This window comes from Biomphalaria glabrata, chromosome 5 (assembly GCF_947242115.1).
Source record: "Biomphalaria glabrata chromosome 5, xgBioGlab47.1, whole genome shotgun sequence".
Lineage (NCBI taxonomy): Eukaryota > Metazoa > Mollusca > Gastropoda > Planorbidae > Biomphalaria > Biomphalaria glabrata.
Genome location: NC_074715.1, coordinates 34,170,087 through 34,191,861, shown reverse-complemented (window position 1 = coordinate 34,191,861; position 21,775 = coordinate 34,170,087). Strand labels below are relative to the sequence as shown.

The 21,775-nt window shown below is 35.9% G+C and overlaps 1 protein-coding gene across 3 annotated transcripts in view; it reads left to right on the top strand.

Annotated features, from left to right (window-relative positions):
- The first annotated feature begins 624 nt into the window (after positions 1 to 624).
- The window catches only part of LOC106060248 (muscle, skeletal receptor tyrosine protein kinase-like), a 117,251-nt gene continuing 96,100 nt past the window's right edge, over positions 625 to 21,775 (top strand). The window contains exon 1 of one of the 3 annotated variants that reach the window (XM_013218062.2): positions 625 to 959. In XM_013218062.2, the coding sequence (XP_013073516.2) occupies positions 854 to 959 (106 nt within the window). In that variant the 5' untranslated portion in view covers positions 625 to 853. Of the gene's footprint in view, positions 960 to 17,341; positions 17,497 to 21,775 lie in introns of those variants that run through there. The other 2 variants (XM_013218053.2, XM_056028820.1) reach the window with 2 other exon arrangements.

Below are 21,775 nucleotides of genomic sequence, written 5' to 3'. Positions count from 1 at the left end.
CAAATTACTCAAAGGTCATGTGATCTAGAAGCCTACATGTTTAAATACGTGCTACTATTATACCAGCTCCAGGACAAAGTTTAATCGGCAATAAAAACAGTATCAGTCCATGAAACTGAATCCATAGCGTCTGTCAACCTGCACACAAGGCTAGCAGTGATCCTGCAGCCAGCAACACGACATTAGGCTATCGCTTAATGCATTATTGAGATGTGCATGCAGTAGCTGACCTATTGACCCCTGATAGCCGTAAATCTCCCTTTATTTAAAATACTAATTTCCTCTAGTTTACCGTTCAATTATGAACAGTCAATGGCGAAAGCGTGTTGTTTGATTTCCATGATTGTTCATAGCATAATTATGATATTCTATATTCACGTGTCGCATGTACGCGATCGCGGCCTACGCATTCACCCCTCCCACTCTATCGTATCGGCTTCCGTAAGTAGGTAACAATAGATCCATATGGTGAGAATGCAAGCCCTGGTATGTTTACCGAAGTAACATCGGGAAAAGCCCAAACGTTTTGACCTACTTTGTTTCATGTCTTATATGACCCCGTCAGAAATCCTCGGCGACGGAAGTAGCCGAGCCCACTGCCGAGTGTCTCCGAAGGCAGTGTCGTGTGTGTTGTGCTATTTCGCCGTGTGTGGCTGGTGTCGAACGGTTAATGTTGTGTGTGGGGGAAAGAAAGTGTTCAATGTAATGGAATAGCAGTAACGATGTGAACAAGTGGACATAGGCAGGGATACCTGGTCGAAAGTAGAAAATGAATCGGATTAAAACTTGGACGGCCGTGGTCCGTCACAAACAAAGGATACCCAAAAGTTAATAAACGGGGGTTGACAAGGAAATGCTCCAGTCGCTTCGATGGAACGTCTGCGACATTATCACTCCACTGCTGTGGTTGATGGCAACGTTGGGGGTCCACTGTCAGAACGGAATAACTTCAACAACTGGTAAGTTGTTTTAACACTTCTAAGTAGGCATAGACCTTCTTCCTGAGAGTTGGGTGGCTGTTTCTTACATTGTTCTTAATGCGCTGCGGTTAAGCATTCTTTAGTTAGATCTAGATCTTGAGTCTATAGATCTATTCTCTAGACTCTAGATCTAGGATTCTAGATATCTATAATTAGATCTAGTATATAGATCTAGACTAGGTCTAGAAATCTAGAATCAGTAGATATCATCTAGATTTTTCTAGATCTATATTGATTTGGATCTAGAAATCTAGTATATCTACTCAGTCCCATTTACACACAATCTAGAAGTGATTAAGAGTTTAGTCTAAAAGTTTAGTTGATTGTTGGAAATGAAGTAATTAGTAATTAGCACGTGCAAAGATTAAAAAAATAAAAGATCTAGATCTAAAAATGCAATTCATTTTATTGTAGTTCCCAAATGTCCTAATTTATAGGCATAGTTCTTCTTAATTGTGTATAGATGTCATGGTTTAAACAATGAATTCCTTTTGAATTAATCTGTGCATAATTAAACATAGATCTTATCCATTGAGCAGACATAGAACAAATGAAGCTGACTGTCATAACCAATCCATACTTTGTGACTCTGTCCGAATAGAATTGAAGATGTAGTTATATATAGATGGTCTATGTAGGGACAAACAGTTCAATTTATTTACTTTTAAACAGTTTATTACACATATTTTTTTTTTGCTGTTCTAAATTCCAAACTATTACATAGGCCTACATAGTGACACATTACATTTACTGAACACATCCCGTGTACGGGAAAAAAATCTTAGCTACTAATTCCTTCTTTATGAGCTAACAAATTCAAACAAACAACACCCACTCAAAGAATATTTTTGATAGGGCGTAGAATATAGGCCTACTATAAAAATATGTTTGACCTTTTTTTTATTCGTAAAAGTTATAGCAGTGTGTTTGCATTCGTAAGGAAAGATATCAAATTGTTTTCTGTTGTCCAGGTGTTGGTCTGTCCACTGAAATCAATTAAAGTTCGTGTATCAGTAGGTAGTTATGTTGTTCCGTCTTAAGACTAATCGTGTGTTACCTACGTCTCTGCACTGTCCCCTGACACACCAGTCACATGACCTAGATTAGACTTAAGCCACAAAGCCTTCGAATGCTGGGAACAGTTTTCGGTCCCGATAATTAGCTGCACCTCACTGAAAGTCGGCCTGTTCAGATTTAAATGAGTGACCAAATTGAAATAACTTAGTTGTTCTTCCCCCCACTCCCCTCTGTTATTTTGAACATCCAGTACTAAGACCAAGCGACTCACAAATGTCGAGGTTTGATTCTATATTTCAGTGCCAGTACTGACTGACAAAGCAAGAGTGTGTTGAGGTTTATTTAAACATTTGTTTGTTCTTGTATTGGAAAGTTACAAAAATATTTATTTAAAATTATTCTTAATGTAATAATGAACGTAGTTATTAGACATCTGCTGGCAGCATGTTCTCTTGTGGAGAGACACGTTTTATGCAATTCTTCTTCCAAAACTATGTTTTCATGATTCTCTGTTTTCATGATTCTCTGTTTTCATGATTCTCTGTTTTGGTAACAGTGTCCGGGGTAGGGGTAACCAGCTGCAAGCTCTGTCTTTCTCATTTGTCCTGACTTGTGACATGCGGAATGTGTCTCTGTGGTGGAATTAATTAGTACTGTTAATATCAAATCATCTTCAACTCAAACCTGCGATTTCTAGAGAGATGCGAACAAGAGGATGGGCTGAATGACGTATGCTCAAAATCTACAAACACATGACGGTGGTGAGGGTTGAGTCATAGCATGCCAATAATCATTGAATAAAAAAAAAAGGTTTCGAAATATGAATCAGGACAGGAAGTCTTTCTATAAAACATTGTGAGAAAACAATAGCTACTAGATCGAGATCTAATCCCTCCTGCCACTGGTCGACCTTCTCTCTTGGCAGAGACGACTTGTGTTTGATCCGATGTTCGGGTTTTCCCTGATTAGCAAGTGAGAAAGAGAAATGGGCACTTACAAAAAAAAAATAATTTTAAAGTTCAGACATTTTTCTGGTAGACAATAGTTTTAAAAGGCTTAGCGCATAGCACATTACTTAGGTGTGCACTTTATCTCTCTAGACAAGGTTTGATAGATAAATTGATGCAGGAGAATTATTTCACAATTCATCCTTGAATCAGGGCCGGTCTTGGATTATTGGAGGCTTTAGGTTAAGTGAATTTGGTGGCCCCAAATGAAATAAAATAAAAAGAAAAGAAACAGTGAAATAGTAAAATTACGCAATTTATTTTAAAAAAATAAATGCCCGTCTCTATCAAAAAGGGCAAATAACAGTAATTCATACATCGCAGAGTTAGACTAGCAAGCATGCAGTCATAGTGCTCTATGAAGTTTGAGATCTGATCCGAATTCTCGCAATTTTTTCTTTCTTTTTTTTTCTTTTTAAAGTTCTGTACTAGGCCCTCAACCGTTGGAGGCCCTATGCGGCAGCCTAGTTTGCCTATGTCTAAGGCCGACCTGCTTGAAGCATTTTAGAGCTAATGACACACAATAATGGATTAACTTCTTACCATTGTGTACGCATGTCACAGTGTTGTTTGTGTTTTGATGCTACTGATTTGTTTTTCTGTAAACTATTTTATTGACGGAACCGAATATATGTTTGATTAGATGGATTTTATTTGAATTTTGACCAAAAGCAAGCTAAAGGTTTGATGGGGTCAACTGTTATCATACTAAAGACAAGTATACATTATATTCTGACTGATACATACAAAAACAGTGGCCTTCAATTGATTTATGGAACTTTGTCATGATTGTATAGACAACCACATCAACACTATATGCGGTAGCTTGAACTCAAGTGCGATATGGTGTGTCCAAGAGTCCAAAGTTTTCTGTTTTTAATTCATAGTCTTTATGTCGCTCAGACAGTGAGATATACATTATACATCTGCAAATGTTATTATTATTATTGTTATTATTATTATTATTAATATGTGACAAATGGTAAAAAATGCATGCAGTTAAAAAAAAAGTGGTCTCGTCAGTCAGTCAGCCTTAAATTTAAAACAGTTAAAACATTCTTATTTCCCTGTTATCAAATCGTTTAATTGCTTCAGTTACGATTGTATTTCAAAATTTTATTGCATGTCGTGCGTCGCAATAGTACGTCATAAGTCACTCGAGACGTCATTTGGTTATCACTGAACACTTTGATGTCTCTAGATGTCTCTAGAATGTCACATATTTTATTGCCTGGTTCGATACCTGTGATTCACGGGCTACAGTCATCTAGTGGGTGACTAAAGAGCTGATTCCTAATTGACTAGATTAACTAGCTCAGTCACTGAAGCATTCGTCAAACGTTGAAAGACTTTTTTTTTACATTGTAAATGTGGAGTTTCCGCTGTCTTCTTTGTTTCATTTCGCGTTTTTAGACATTAAAACTATCTTGCAGTCACCTTGTCAACTTTTAGACTTTAAAACTATCTTGCAGTCACCTAGTCAACTTTTAGACATTAAAACTATCTTGCAGTCACCTTGTCAACTTTTAGACATTAAAACTATCTTGCAGTTACCCTGTCAAGTTTTAGACATTAAAACTATCTTGCAGTCACCTTGTCAACTTTTAGACATTAAAACTATCTTGCAGTCACCTTGTCAACTTTTAGACATTAAAACTATCTTGCAGTCACCTTGTCAACTTTTAGACATTAAAACTATCTTGCAGTCACCTTGTCAACTTTTAGACTTTAAAACTATCTTGCAGTCACCTTGTCAACTTTTAGACATTAAAACTATCTTGCAGTCACCTTTGTCAACTTTTAGACATTAAAACTATCTTGCAGTCACCTTGTCAACTTTTAGACATTAAAACTATCTTGCAGTTACCCTGTCAACTTTTAGCATGTTTTTTTTTTTTTTAAATATGGAGTTAAATTTGCGAAAAAAAAAGGTAGCGCGAAACATTTAAATACACATTCTTTCGGACAAATGTGTGTGTATGAGTGTCTAATTAATCTTTACTACATTCCAACCCTTCATTCTTTTAGAAGACGTTTATTTTATCGTAGAATAGGTTCTTCCTGGAGTTAGTGGAACGACTGTAGACACCCCGTTCTTGGGGGACTTGGGGAGCGCTGTGAGCGCTGCTTCAATGTATTAAAGAGACCTCTGCAGAATTTCATGTATAATGAATATGTTTGAAGGAATTAACGCTTAGCTCTTAAATTACATGGAAATCGGGTGGGAAAAAATAAGACAAAGAAGGTGGACATAATGCGTCCAACTCGATAAAGAAAATATAATTAAAAGGCCATTGAACAGAAGTTCGTGTAGGTGTACCGTAATAGGTAATAGTTAATCAGTACGTCAACATATGTGAAAGACATGATCACAATTGGAAGGCGATGTCGCTATATTTAAATTATTGTCATTTTATCATGGTTACAGGGCCGGTCTTAGGCCACTGCAACCTATGCGGTCGCAGTGGGCCCCGCGCTTTCATAGGACCCGCGCTAATTCTGTGTAATTATTAATTGCAAATTATATACGAAAAATTTGTTGCGCTAATTAAAATCTCCTGAAAACTCATAAAAATCTCATGAAAAATAGACAAAATTATCATTTGTGTGTGTCATTATGGAAAACGTCATTCCTACGCGCGTTAAAAAGAAGGCAATGTCAGCTTTCTTGTAATAAAATGTAATGATCGGACAAATTTTCCCCATAACCAATACCGTATTTACTTTTATAGTCACTGGCATAAAAATATGCCATAGGTAGCAAGATTCGTAAAGTAAAGTTAACTTGATCGCAATTTTGTACTTAGAAAAGAATGAATAAAATGCAAAGCCGAATTTAGTTTCTAATACAAAATCTTAATTTTCACTTACTATCCTTATTCTCACCCAGACTAGGCCCCGCGCAATCAGTTTCGCATAGGGCCCCGCAATGGCTAGGACCGGCCCTGCATGGTTATGTCGCAGTTTTTAGAGGTAGTATCGTCATTTAAAGGTGATAACTCCACTTCATCACTTATCGCCTAAGAAATTATTGGCGAATATCTAACACTTTTTTTTTAGTTTTTATACTAACTGTAATTAGAGTCCCCACCCCGTTTTTTTTTAATTGGACGCCACGCATGCTTGACACATCACCTTTGAGCCAATAAATGTCAGACCTCATCATCTTGAATCAAATGAGTTTCATACCACATCATCTTTGAGCCAATAAATGTCAGACCTCATCATCTTGAATCAAATGAGTTTCATACCACATCATCTTTGACACTTTGTACACCTCAATTCTTTGTATTCTCTTCAAGCCCCCTCTAATAAGTTTAAAAAAAAACTGAATTAGAATCGCTTGAGAAATTTCTTACAACAAAATGTCCAGCTAGTCCAGTACAGTGCAACAAACCTTTTCCCAAGATCGTCCCAGAGTGAAACCACGACATGAGAGACCCTAAGCTTTCTTGTTCAGACAGCAATACACATGTATACACACACTAAACATCAAAGTTTCGGTTTTCTTATAGACTAGCCCGCAAAGTGTGTTATGTGATTCTTATACTAACAGGTCATTTACATATTAGCACAAGGTCACATGATCTCACAGTAGCTGCGACACTAGAAAGACAATAATGATATATAGATCCGTTTAACGGCAATGTATCCCAGAAGAGCGATACCGCTTGTTATTGATAACAGCCCATGCAGTGAAAGGCCTACTGTCAGGCTTGTGGCCTGCTACACGTCCCAACGTATGTGTGGGAATCAACAAGCTCTTTATTGCATTCCTGTCATTCCGATCTACGTCTATCTTTTTTTTTTTTTTAAAGTGCATGAACTTGGTGATCTAATGGTATGTGGCTAATGTGGATGGTAGAGGGCGAGTTGGGTGTCTTTCGATCGTATTTGGCGATCTTCAAGTACTGTACAGTCCAGCGGAAGGCAAATGAGGTCGCAGACCGCATTCTTTTGTCACAGTTGTAGGATTCGAGAATGGGTCAGCGTGGCCAGGATTAGAACAGAATGGATCAGCGTGGCCAGGATTAGAACAGAATGGGTCAGCGTAGCCAGGATTAGAACAGAATGGGTCAGCGTAGCCAGGATTAGAACAGAATCAATACGTTTTGTGTGTGTGTGTGTGTAAATAAATAGATTTCGGTACGTTTTGTTTGTTTACATGAATAAAAGATTAAATTTACGTTGAAATCTATAATTATGGTACTCAGTGTCTTGTTAAAGTACGTAATGTTATACTTGTTATAGTACTTAATGTATTTGTAAAAGTACTTAATACCTAATTCATTTAAGTACTTCATGCTTATCCACCCTATTAAAGTACTGATCTAGTTCTTTGTAATGTTGAGTTCTTGTGCTTGAATTCTGGTCCCCAGTGAGTTGTTGTTATTTTCATGGAGATTCAATGTACACGTTTTAAGTTGAAGTCTTGTAAATATTGTTTTATCTGTCCTCTACCCGCCCCCTTGTTTTTGTACTGTCTGTCTTTCACGTTTGTATTTCAATAGCAAAAAAAAACAACAACAACAAAAAAACGCTAGCCCTAATTCGATTTCACTTTTAAAGCACTTCTTGAATCGTTTTTTTCTTCAAACTAACTTTTTTAACTGTAACTGGCCAAATCAATTTCACGTTTTTGTTATTTTTCAAGTATTTTTAAAGCACAGTTAGTACTATCTTGTGAAAATATACATTTTTTAGTTACATTCAAATACAATTAAATAAAAACTGTTTTAAAACAAATAGATGTACTGGAGAGTGAATACAATGTAGCTGTTTGGCACATTATGTAGGCTTTTTGTGTGAGTAGTGTACGACTGACCTACACCAACTTTATTTGTTGTTTTGTTTGTTTAAGGAGTATTTTGTTTGTGTGTTTTACTTCAGCCTTCCTAATTCATAAGCTTTGAAAGCTGTCTTTAGTATCGAGATACAGCTGTCTTTAGTATCAAGATACAAATAGAAAGAAAGTTATATTTCGATTACGTCTATTCACATATTAAACACACAACAAGAAGAATTTTAAATAATTTGAACTTACTTCAATGCCGTTTCAACAATGTCTGAGTTGAAGAAAGAAGTAATTGACGCAAATAGTGGTTGCAGTCATTGAGCACAATTAAAGTTCTTAAAATGCACAAAGTGATTGAAACAGATCAGTCATGTTTATGAATCTAATAGCACGCTTCAATGCACAGATTAGTTTACTTGGAGGCTACCTCAAGGGGCCCTTTCAAGGAATGTAAAATTAACACGTTTGACTGGGGCAGCTAGCCCTTGATCGCTTCTAGTGGCGTGGGGCCGTCAGTGTTCGTGTCTCAAGGCAAAGGATATGTCTGCAGAGACAAAAGACAAAATAAAACCCTCTTAGCGAATACAGACAAGACTGCAATGGGATTAACTTACACGAGCCACGAATGTTATCAGCTTCATAAAACCTTGAGTATTTTGGGTATCGGGTATTTTTGCAATAATAAAATGAAATGTTTCTAGAAATGTCACTTTTATGTCACATTCTTATTGAACTGACACTACTTGTGACTGGTTCTACTCTCTCGATCTGATAGGTTTGCACATTGTTTAAGATGCTATCACCACAGTATAGTGCTGGCAAGTAAGGTGCAAGGATTTCTTGTCAGTATCATTAAAGGGGTCGGAATCTCATGCAACACTTTGCTAAGAATCGTTATCAGTAAAAATGTTCCGATTTTTTAAATCTAACATTTATTAGCTATTAAGTGGAAAAACAATCGCTCTAGCTGTATAAAGGAGGTGTCGTTTTAAAAAAAATTATTTGTAATATTTTCGTTCTACGAGCATACTTTTGTATTGTTGTATTTCTACTGCTGGATAGTGAAACTGTACCCAAGTTCTTTTTCTTCCTGTTTGTTAATTATATCAACATCAAGGTACGGTTCGTGGAGGAACCTGGGTGAACACAAAATACCAAAAACGGCTTTAAGGATTTTCGTATTAATATTATAGTTGATATTTAATGTTGGGGAAAAAATATTAGCTCGTTGGCCTATGACGAGAAAATTCTATTTTAACTTCTATAATTTTAGAAAGTTTTTTAAAAAAAATTTTTTTTACATTGGTTTTGAAAGGAATATCGCGTTCTTGAAAGGACGATCGCGTTCGGGAATATCCGAATGTAAGGCGTTATTGATTCGCGAGTTTAATAAATTAAAGAATAATTTTATGCACCGTCTGCTAATGAACATCAAGTTTTGATGACGCAGTAAACCTATTTTCCAATGTAAAATAATCGCGCTATGAGAATTAAACAACATGTAGTATATGTAGTGTACGTTATATATGAGGTATTGTATTTTAAAACAGGTATTTTTGTTCTTGTTTACAGTAACTCGTAACTTCGAGAAAACAAAAGACTAGGTGGAAACTTCTGGGCGGGTGGACGCGATTCTCGAAAACGGCTCTTACGATTTTCTTAGAAATTTGACAGTTACTGTATATCTTTGGAAAAGAATTACTAGGTCGTTGGCCAGACTGGGCAAACTGTATTTGGAGCGTTACAATTGATCAAAGTAAAAAAGAAATAAATTTAAATTTGTCTGGAGAACGAGAAACTTGAACGGGTATTTCCGCAAGTAGGTATTATATTAGTCAAGAGTTGAATAAATGAGTGTTCAGCAAAATGTTGCGCAACGCCTTTTTAGTCTAGATCTAAAGGCTTACCATTGGAATATTACGGGTGAAGTAGATTTATACATTCGCTTAACCAGGATTCTTTCTCGCGGGGGAGGGGGCGGCGGGGTAAAAATGTTCCTTTTATTTTTTCCTATTTAACATTCATTTGTTATTAAGAGCAAAATTATCGTTCTATAAGATGTATACAAAAAATGTATCGTCTATTTTAGAAAAATATTTTTAAAATATTCTTTGGCTTTTTGTGGTTTTAATTATGCCAAAGAGCATTTACCTGTTTATGATTTCTTAGAGTTCGGGTTGGGAACACACTATTAACAAATTATAAATGTCTAACATTATATCTTTCTTTCGATTGGTTCTGAATGGTCTATGTAGAGTAGTCTTCGTTAGTACAAAATTGTAATACTTTTTTTCCTGAATGTGTCTTCTTATATAAAAAAAGCAAAACCGAAATTGTATCTATTTACACTGTAGGACTTCTTTTTAATGTGAAGTATTGTTTAATCTCAATCTCGGATCAGATATCGATACAGCTAGTACAATTATGCAAAAGTAATTAGCGTTGAAATGGTATTACATGAGGCGTCCTTTACCTATGTAGAGCCGATGGTACGCCAGTGAGATACACACAGGCAATGAAGACCAACATTTCAATGAAAACAAAACACCAACACCCTACTTGCCCTGAAAGTCGAGGCTAAAGCAAACTATTCTGTTCAAGTTTGACCATCTTTAATGGCGTATTCCTTTATCTTGTCTTTCTTTCTGTCATTGTCAAACCGTTTTAACGCAAGACAGACCGGTAGAATCGTATTGAAATGTTTCTAAATCAAATGTATTGAGTCGTATCTTTTTGCAGATCCTATTTAGAAGATGAAACAACGCTTTATAATTTTCTTAATTTAATTAGTTTAGTTTTTTAAACTTTTTTTTTAAATGCACGCTGTAAATGGAGTGTTAGAACCACCATACTCTTTTTAGTCACAAAGATGGTCGTGTGGTTGGCGTTCTGAACTGTCGTCTCGAGGGTTCCGGTTTCGAAACCTGCCCTCTACCATCCCCTGCCCTCTTTCTGGATATTAGGGCCAGGATGTAATCATCTTCGGTTTTGAATGAACGCCCGAAACATGTAAAAAAAAAACAAAACAAACTTAGACTCGGGTAGTATTCATATTTCCAGGTTTCTTGGATAATTTTTTTTTTCGCTTTAATAAATTTGTGTTTAAAAAAAAAACGCATTTTGAAGGCTACACATTGTTTCGTGTTGTAAACAAACAAGTCCACTAGCATGCAATAAACAACTTCAGACCTGGAGTTGTGAATAAAATCCCACTTCTGAAAAATTTTGTAATAAATTTATAACCTTTTCTACACACACAATACGCATACACACAGGTGTGCAATGTTCTGAAGGGTCTCACATCACACATTATCCCCCCCCCCTTTACAAACACACTTTTCACCGGTGAATATGTTATGTCCTAAAATATTTTTATATAATAGCAGAAAAATGATCTATGGTCGTTTGTGCTAACAGGTTAATAAATATACCCTTACACTGGTATATGTTGATACTATTATATAAAGGTTGATAGATTTATATATATATATATATATATATATATATATATATATATATATATATATATATATATATATATATATATATATATATATATATATATATATATATATATATGTGTGTGTGTTGATACAGGTTGATACTATTACACTTAAGTGGATCTTTTTAAATATCACGATTCTCTTACGTTTTATTTTGATATTCAACTAATATAACAAGTTGATATTTTTATTCTCTGTTTGCATTCAATTGGGTATACATCATTTCCTGTTAGAAACGGATATCCGGCACCCATTAAACATTTGACTTTCGGTCTGAAAAAAAAACCGCTTATACAGATAAGATATAGGCATAGACATAAATAAATATAGACTGGAAAAAGGAAATAACTTCATGTAACTTGAAAACATGTATATCTATTATATTCGGATTTCCGAATTCTGAAAAATTGAAAAATTGCATGATCTTCAGTCTTAGAGATTAAACAAAACTCCTAGACATAAATAAAGTACACAGAAATGCAAGTCACAAATTTTCGTTTCATAAAACTCTATTATCGGCCAGTCTATATTTATTTATGTCTATGGATATAGGTTTTAGTTTGTAAAATACATATATAGGCAATGTCTTCGATTCCGGAAATGAATGGCATGTGCACTATTTCACATGACCACGTAAATCCAGTGGTGACCTGCATAATTTGCCACATTTAACGCAGAAAAAAGGTTGTTTGTAGTAGGTCTACTTAAATTCTCATTAAACTGTGCGTCTGTTGGCTAGACAGCGCATCTATTGCCAGGTCCAGAAGAAAAGAGCATCGAAAGGCAGACGGTGGAAGTAGGTTTTACGACCTGGTTAGTGCTCTTTCAAAATAGTCTTTGTGTTGTGTGCAATCTTCTCGTCTGCTTGATTATTTAAGGATCTAGATCTTTTCGCCGTCTGCTCCTATTTCGACAAAGTCCTTTCTTTGAGTCTCTAATGTGCTCTCCTCGACCTTCGTGAGAACTCTGTCTGTTTCTTTCATGGGCAATCTGTTTGTTACCAGCTGCCTTCTTTGTCATAAAGAGCAGCATTACTTTGATTATTTAGACATTATGACTTAAGGATAGGCCTATAGCAGGTAGATCTACATTGTCTTCATGTTATAAGCTTGAAGTGGAAGACTACGTTGTTAGAAGCTTGGAGTGGAAGACTACCTTGTTAGAAGCTTGGAGTGGAAGACTACCTTGTTAGAAGCTTGAAGTTGAAGACTACGTTGTTAGAAGCTTGAAGCTGAAGACTACGTTGTTAGAAGCTTGAAGCTGAAGACTACGTTGTTAGAAGCTTGAAGTTGAAGACTACGTTGTTAGAAGCTTGAAGTTGAAGACTACGTTGTTAGAAGCTTGAAGTTGAAGACTACGTTGTTAGAAGCTTGAAGTTGAAGACTACGTTGTTAGAAGCTTGAAGTTGAAGACTACGTTGTTAGAAGCTTGAAGTTGAAGACTACGTTGTTAGAAGCTTGAAGTTGAAGACTACGTTGTTAGAAGCTTGAAGTTGAAGACTACGTTGTTAGAAGCTTGGAGTTGAAGACTACGTTGTTAGAAGCTTGAAGTTGAAGACTACGTTGTTAGAAGCTTGAAGTTGAAGACTACGTTGTTAGAAGCTTGGAGTTGAAGACTACGTGGTTAGAAGCTTGGAGTTGAAGACTACGTTGTTAGAAGCTTGAAGTTGAAGACTACGTTGTTAGAAGCTTGAAGTTGAAGACTACGTTGTTAGAAACTAGAAGTTGAAGACTACGTTGTTAGAAGCTTGGAGTTGAAGACTACGTTGTTAGAAGCTAGAAGTTGAAGACTACGTTGTTAGAAGCTAGAAGTTGAAGACTACGTTGTTAGAAGCTAGAAGTTGAAGACTACGTTGTTAGAAGCTTGGAGTTGAAGACTACGTTGTTAGAAGCTAGAAGTTGAAGACTACGTTGTTAGAAGCTAGAAGTTGAAGACTACGTTGTTAGAAGCTTGAAGTTGAAGACTACGTTGTTAGAAGCTTGGAGTTGAAGACTACGTTGTTAGAAGCTTGAAGTTGAAGACTACGTTGTTAGAAGCTAGAAGTTGAAGACTACGTTGTTAGAAGCTAGAAAGGTGTTAAGGGAAAACAAAGATGTATGCAGTTGTTCAACGTGATTTACAATGAAAACTAAAAGTCACCTAGTTATAAACAAAACAGCTCTATACCTACACCTTGATACATTTTTTTAAAGGCTGTAAATATAAAATAAAAAAGTAAAGACTTTCGACCAACAAAGAAATTTGAAAGAGAAATGTCCTTTTTTCTTTTGTTTATTCGTAGTTGTAATGATTTACAAAATTACGAGCAGCTCTATTGAAGCCCCGGTAATATTGCAGTGGGTACAAAGTCACGTAGAGGTATGACTGGAAACACCAGTGCTGCTCCCTTGGCTAACACCACCTACCGAACAGGACGTGAACTTCCATCATGCTCTGGCAACAATCCAAAAAAAATAGAAATGGAAATGTGGTTTGAGTGCTGGGACAAGACCCAAGAAGTCCGCAGAGTCTGGGAGCACATGAGGCGTTCTGACCGCGCTTCCCCGTGGTGGAGGCTGCCCAGGCCTGAGCAAGCTATAATAGCACAGTGCAGGACAGGCCACTGTCCCGTTGGCTCATATTTCGCTCGGCTCAGACCGAACTTCTAGTCACGGTTCTCCCGGTGCGGGTATGAAACCTTGTCTTATAGTCTTTAGACTGCCCAAGACTTGCTGATCTCCGTCTCGACAGGTCTGTGAAGTCACAATTTCTCTACCTGTATAGTGACATACACGCACTACGCTAAACAGCTGGGTTTCTGTCCTGGGCTTTTGCAAGAGTTTTATTCAATGGAGTTTGATGATGATGAATGAAGCATCAAAATGGATCAGTTTTTGTAGAAATACACTTTCTCTTTTTCTGTCTCTCAGATTTATGTCTTATTATAGATAACATTGAAAAGTGAGTTTTAAAAAATGTCATGAAAACTTGAAAATGAAACTGACATGCTTCAAATACCCGAACTGACTATTACACTGGCCTAGAATACCTGTAGCAATCACAGCATGCACTCATTACATCCCCACCTGTTTTGTTTCTCTCACTTTTCTCTCCGTAATTGTAATTATACTCATTCACGATCAGGCGAAAGTTTTATTAGTTCGAAATGAATATCCTATAGATATAAAGGAGTTTCATTAATTTGAATGACCCATGGCTGCCCCCGTAGTTCTGTGTCTTACTTGGTTGATCCGAGCCCTTGAGCTAATTGGGTCAATTTGTTGAGGGTAGTTGTTTGTGTGTGTACAAGATGACCTCGTCACCTGTAAATAATTAGGTCATTAGGGCCAGAGCTACGCACAGAAAGTACGTTCCGTTACAACACGGCAAAATCATTTAGCAGTCGAACACATGGTCAGGTTGGTTTTTTTAAATTTACATAACACAAGTACGATATTATTTTAATAATTATGAGTGAGTCAAGTGTGAATGTACATTTTTTTTATAGTTATAATGTTTTGTTTGGTGTAATCCACAAATTGTAGGACAAATTTCCTTACGGACTATAAAGATTATTATTATTATTATTATTAAGTCGTGGAAGCTTTCTGAAAATTCAATGTTAAAATTATTCTTTTACTTGTTTCTGTTGTATCTCCCTTCCTCTCCCCTCTCTCTCTCTGTCTCTCTCTGTCTGCTTGAGCGTCTCTTTGTCTCTGTCCCTTTCTTTCTCTAATCTCTTTGTGTGTCTGAGCGTCTCTCTTTCTCTCTCTCTCTCCAGTTTAATTTCCACGAAATCCTCGTATCTCTGTCAATGCAGGCAAGAAAACCACCTACAACTTAAATGATGCTGTTTTAAAATTTTCTTCACACAAAAATAAATAAATATTAAAAAAAATAGAAAATTGGAAAATAAAAGATGTCTATTTTAAAATTGTAAATATCTATGCTTTTATAGGGAAGATTAAAAAATAAAATAAAACAAATCTAATGATCTGTACTATGATTTATTATTACTACGTATTTTAATTGTTGTCACAATGTGAAGTTGAGCGTGACAAATCAAAAGTATTTCTCGGAACCTAGAACCTTAGTTACTATATATTAATTATATTCATTCCATTACATCCATAAGTTTCATTCATTTCTAACAGCACGAACAATATATTGAACTAATTGGACTTGCTGATGACAAATGGCACAATTCAAAGCAAGGATTATAAAAAGAATGCTTATTTTTCACATTTAACCTTGCTCACAAAAATAGACAAACGCCAGCCACTCATCCTTTTGTTTTCTTTAGAATTATATTTAAAAAAAAATAAACGCGCGCTTGCACGTACATTCAATAAATACTTTCACGTCTGCAATAGTTTTCGATCTTTTGTGTGAAATGATGGGGAGATAACTGACACAGTGTGTGGTGTGTGTCTTACTGTTAGTTATTGAATAATGTCATAGGATTCCTGTTTGAATAGCTGGCAGACACCAACAGCCACAACTATCAGATATTAAAAAAAAAAAAGTAAATTTTGCATTATTATTTTGCAAGCTTATTATTTTCAAGCTATTTTGTCTGTATGCAAGTATAAACTATATCTATATTATAAAGTAGAATGTGAGGTGTATGTATGTATGTTACTTATAGACATCAAAACCGCTTGACCAATCTTGATAAAACTTGGCAGGAATGTTCCTTGGGTACTAAATTAGACCGTAGTGTATATATTGTAGCCCTAAAACAAACTTAAGACCCTAAAAAAAAATAAAGTTGTCCGACTCTATTACAGCTATAGTATTTTATGGATCTAGGCCATGTCTACAATGTTGACATGAGAAAAGATCGAAAGGATTTAGACCTAGATCTAATTTTAAGAAATACACTTTGCGCAGATAGTTTTTTACTTTGACACATGAAAATACAAAAGAAGGTCCATTAATTTCATTATATAATAAAATTAACCTTCAAATTTGTGTTTCAATTGCATTTTTTACATAAATTAGTTCCTTATATTTGTGACTACAGATTTCCTGACGAACATTATTTCATTAGACAATACCGTAATGAATCGCGTACTAAAAATTAATTCGTTTAATTGTTTACTTTATAATCCCATCCCTAGATCTAAAACTCTAATTCAACTCTAAGATGATAAAACTTCTCTTGCACAGATAGTTTTATACTTTAACACATGCACATTCATTTCATATTTTGATCAAATAAACATTCAAATTTGGTTTTCTAAAGCATTTTTAAGAGACTTACATTCGTTTACGAAAGCTGCGAAGCCGATTTGAGATAGGCCTAGATCTATATTCATTCATGAATCGCGTACTAAAAATTATTTCGTTTAATTGTTTACTTTATAATCCCATTCATTTAACAAAGCTATCGCTCTTTTCGTTTTTAATAGATATGTATGTATCGGCTTCGGGTAAACCCATTTTCGCAAACCTAATTTTATTTTCGTAGCGAAAGAGAAAAAGCTTGAAAGGATCATTAGCTAATTTTAACATACATCTAAATCCAATCCACTAGATTAGTAAAAACAAACTTAAACCAGCAGGCCGCGGGTAATGTCAGGCTAGTATATATATATAATAACCTTTATGGTATAATGTCCTTTTTGAGATTGGGCAAATACATATATTTATACACTTCAACATCTGGTGTGGCGTCAAGCCTTATTCTATACTTTGACTTTGTCACAACATAAAGAGAAAAAGTTTTAAAATAGTTTTTAAAAAGACAATACTTTCTTTTTGCAACTTATAGAGTGATTATTTTTCTCTTAACATTAATGAATGTTTCTCGCCGAGAAAGACTCCTGGTGAAGGGAATGTATCAATCTAGTACACTTTATAATAGTCCAATGATAAGCAACTAGACTTAGAAGACGATGCGCAACATTTTCCTGAACATTAATTAATTAAACTCTTAAATCAATAAAACCTTACATTTGGAAATACCCGAAACGATAGTCCTTTCAAAACCGATGTAGGATCCTGACCGATATGTATTTGATTTTGTACTTCAGAAATGACAAAGGCCAGACTTTTCTCCGTGTGGCAGACGAGCTAATAATTTTTTGTCTCAGCGATATACATCAACTGTTAACTTTCTAGGAAATTAGTGAGAGCCATTTTTTGAGATCAGCTGTTCATGGAGGTTCCTGTCTGGTTCCAGGTTCCATGGAGTTCTGATTTGGTTAGAGGTATTGTAAAAAGAAAAACCTGCTTCACACAAATAGTATATAGCACCCTAGTTTGGAATTGGAACTGAAGTATAAGTAAAGTAATTGTGTGCTACTGTTCAGACAAACCAAGCCTGAAATCATCTGAAGCAGTCATGCCCAACCTAATTAGATCTGCGGCTATTTTAATATCCAACACTAGTGTCGCGGGCCACATGATGAAAAAGATACAAAAAACTTAATGAAATTGACTTGAAACCGAGGATCTACTACTTACATTAATTATTTTGATATTTGAATTTTCTTTTTACGCGTTCTGTTCTGTTTATTTTTTGCTGTTGTTGTTTTTTTAACAACCACACTATCGTTATAAAACAAAACATGTTGGCTAGCATGTTATCATGTTCCATAAAAAAAAGTAAAGATCCGTTCACTTTTCCTAGTAGATTCTATAGTCCGAGTCCTATTTCATAAACGCACAAATGTTAACTGCCTTGGTACCAATCCATTAGAAAAAAATGTTTGAGCCCTAACGTAGGCAAAGATACATTTTCAACATTTTATTGGGTTGGGGGGGCGGGGGGGATTTACTATATTTTGTGTCGACGTTTCATGGAGCCGGATGGAAGCATGTCGCAGGCCGTATCTGGCCCCCGGGCCGTATTTTGGGCATCACTGATCTAAAGGTTGATCTTTGCATCTTTGTTTCAAATTTGAATTTCAATCTAGATCAGTTCAAAGTTAATAGTAATGTTATATAAATTATTTTGTTATCAGGATGAACTTGTATATTTTTTCTGCATGTACTTAGATATTAATTCACGTGTTTCCTATTTGTTAAGTATTCCAGTTGTATGTGGAACACCTAGTCAGGCCTCGCGGAACACCAGGGCTCCGTGTAACACAGTTTGGGAAGCACTGCATTAGTTTGTAGGATATTGTGGCGCTAGTCCAATGCGATCATTCCGTTACAGTAATCCTCTAGGTATAGAATTGAAAACATTAGCCCTCTAGCTTAACGCCATTCCACTTGAATATATTTCACAAAATATAAATCCAGTTTAGAATATGTTTTATTGCATTGCACAAACTTGAATTTTAAAACAAGCAAAATACACAAAAAATTTTAGAAGCTTTAAAATATTGAAATAAATATTAATATACAAATGAACCCCGAATTATAGTAGGTTTTGTATTGTCTCCCCTGAGCTATTCAATTTGCTGAAATAATATATCGTTTTCTTCGGGGTTTTTAGCAACGAGTGTAGTCTAGATATACGTGACAGAAAAATAGAACTAAATTCTATTAGAGGTATTACAGTAGTTTGTACTTGTAGGATAGACAGAACTAGGTTCCATTAGAGGTATTACAGTAGTTTGTAGGGTAGACAGAACTAGGTTCCATTAGAGCAGTGATTCCCAAAGTGGTCTATATAGACCCCCAGGGGCCCACGAAGACCTCCAAGGGGTCTACGAAAGTAAAAAAAATAAATTGGGGGTCTATGAGATGCCCACGGGGGTCTACGATAATAGATTTCATTTAAGCAGGTCGAGTTACTTAATGTTCACATTCCACTAATGTCATTATTGCATACACTAATATTTGATTTGTACCCGAGTTAATCCTTTAATAATTTATCCTGCTATTCAAATGAAAAATTGTTGTAATCAATTTCAATACTTAAATAGCTTAATTTTGTCTACATGGAACTAATATTTAGAACAAAAAAAAAGCAATGTAGACAGTACAGCATTAATTATTTAAAATTGGGATTCATTCCTTCCTTGTCAAACAAGCCTAAGTGACTTTTTTATGACGATATGAAACAGGGTCGCTTGAGCATCATCTGAGACAATGCTACCCTGACAAAAATAAAGATTTTAAAAACTTTCAAACATTTCAAGTTCAAAATAGACTCACAAAATCTTTGTTCAACGTCATATAGAGAAGATGAGAAGATTTCTTTACTTAGGCTATAGCAAAATAAGGAAAACAGCCATGGTCAAACATTGATTCTACCAGCCGTTTTGCACAAACCTACATCTTTTATTATTAAAAGAATTTCTTTAAGCAACAATACAGTTCAAGGTCGCTTCGGTGGCATGAGTTATAAATTTAAAAGCTTCTTATGTAAATCTTTACAAAAGACATAGATACAGTTTGGTCTGACAAGGTGTAGCGCTGTGTGCTACAAACTGTCTAATGGTCACCATCTCATCTCATCTATTCCTGTAGTCCCTTCTGGGCATAGGTTACCAACCAGCTTCCTCCAGGCATCTCTTTTCTGGGCGAATCTCTCCAACTGTCGCCACGTCTTGCCCATCTGGTTCCAGATCGCGGAGACCTGGAGAACCACCATCACCACCATGAAAAAAATCCAGGTATTCATCAATACCTGCCTGAGGAAAATTCTTATGATCAGCTGGCCAGACAAGATTTTGAATGAGGAACTGTGGCAAAGAACAAAGCAGCAGCCCATTGAAGTAGATATCCTTCAGAGACGCTGGAGATGGATAGTTCACACCCTTCGCAAGCCTGCATCCAACATAACAAGGCAAGCCCAAACCTGGAACCCCAAAGGAAAGAGAAAGAGGGGACGGCCCAGGAATACATGGCTCTAATGGTCACCGTCTCCTTATATTTCCATAGGGTTGACCCACGAGACCTTTCCCGTGTTTGGGTATAGTAGCAAGGCAGCAGAGGTTTGAGTTAAGTTTTCCTTCTGCTAGGTGGGTAGCAAGCCAAGGCTAATTAGCCTTTCCTGCTCGACGTTTACTGGTTTAGGCTCCAGTTACTTGCCTTTGACCCATCTCCTGTTAATGAAAACAGTTCAGCAGATTCAACATTTGAGCCACACGTGAAAGGTCAAGAAATACACGAAATGCGAAACCTTTTACAATGATACTTAAGACATATTAATTAATTAATTAATATTTAATGTTGGAAAGACTACATCATAGAACGACAAATTCGTATATTAAGCATAATATCCTAAGTTGAGTAGTTTTAAATTACTTTTTCACTCCTCAACTCACTACAGTTAGAAATTTGTTTAAAAAATGTTAATGAATTTGCAAAAATGTGGAAGTTGAGAAAGTTGAGCAAGGGGTCTACCGAAAACCAGAAAATAAATATAGCAAGGGGTCTACGAGACAAAAAAGTTTGGGAACCACTGCATTAGAGGTATTACAGTAGTCTGTAGTTGTAGGATAGACAGAACTAGGTTCCATTAGAGGTATTACAGTAGTTTGTAGGATAGACAGAACTAGGTTACTTTAGAGGTATTACAGTAGTTTGTAGGATAGTCAGAACTAGGTTCCATTAGAGGTATTACAGTAGTTTGTAGGATAGTCAGAACTAGGTTCCATTAGAGGTATTACAGTAGTTTGTAGGATAGTCAGAACTAGGTTCCATTAGAGGTATTACAGTGATAGTCAGAACTAGGTTCCATTAGAGGTATTACAGTGGTAGTCAGAACTAGGTTCCATTAGAGGTATTACAGTGATAGACAGAACTAGGTTCCATTAGAGGTATTACAGTGATAGTCAGAACTAGGTTCCATTAGAGGTATTACAGTGATAGACAGAACTAGGTTCCATTAGAGGTATTACAGTGATAGACAGAACTAGGTTCCATTAGAGGTATTACAGTGATAGACAGAACTAGGTTCCATTAGAGGTATTACAGTGATAGACAGAACTAGGTTCCATTAGAGGTATTACAGTGATAGTCAGAACTAGGTTCCATTAGAGGTATTACAGTGATAGTCAGAACTAGGTTCCATTAGAGGTATTACAGTGATAGTCAGAACTAGGTTCCATTAGAGGTATTACAGTGATAGTCAGAACTAGGTTCCATTAGAGGTATTACAGTGATAGTCAGAACTAGGTTCCATTAGAGGTATTACAGTGATAGACAGAACTAGGTTCCATTAGAGGTATTACAGTGATAGACAGAACTAGGTTCCATTAGAGGTATTACAGTGATAGACAGAACTAGGTTCCATTAGAGGTATTACAGTGATAGTCAGAACTAGGTTCCATTAGAGGTATTACAGTGATAGACAGAACTAGGTTCCATTAGAGGTATTACAGTGATAGTCAGAACTAGGTTCCATTAGAGGTATTACAGTGATAGACAGAACTAGGTTCCATTAGAGGTATTACAGTGATAGTCAGAACTAGGTTCCATTAGAGGTATTACAGTGATAGTCAGAACTAGGTTCCATTAGAGGTATTACAGTGATAGTCAGAACTAGGTTCCATTAGAGGTATTACAGTGATAGACAGAACTAGGTTC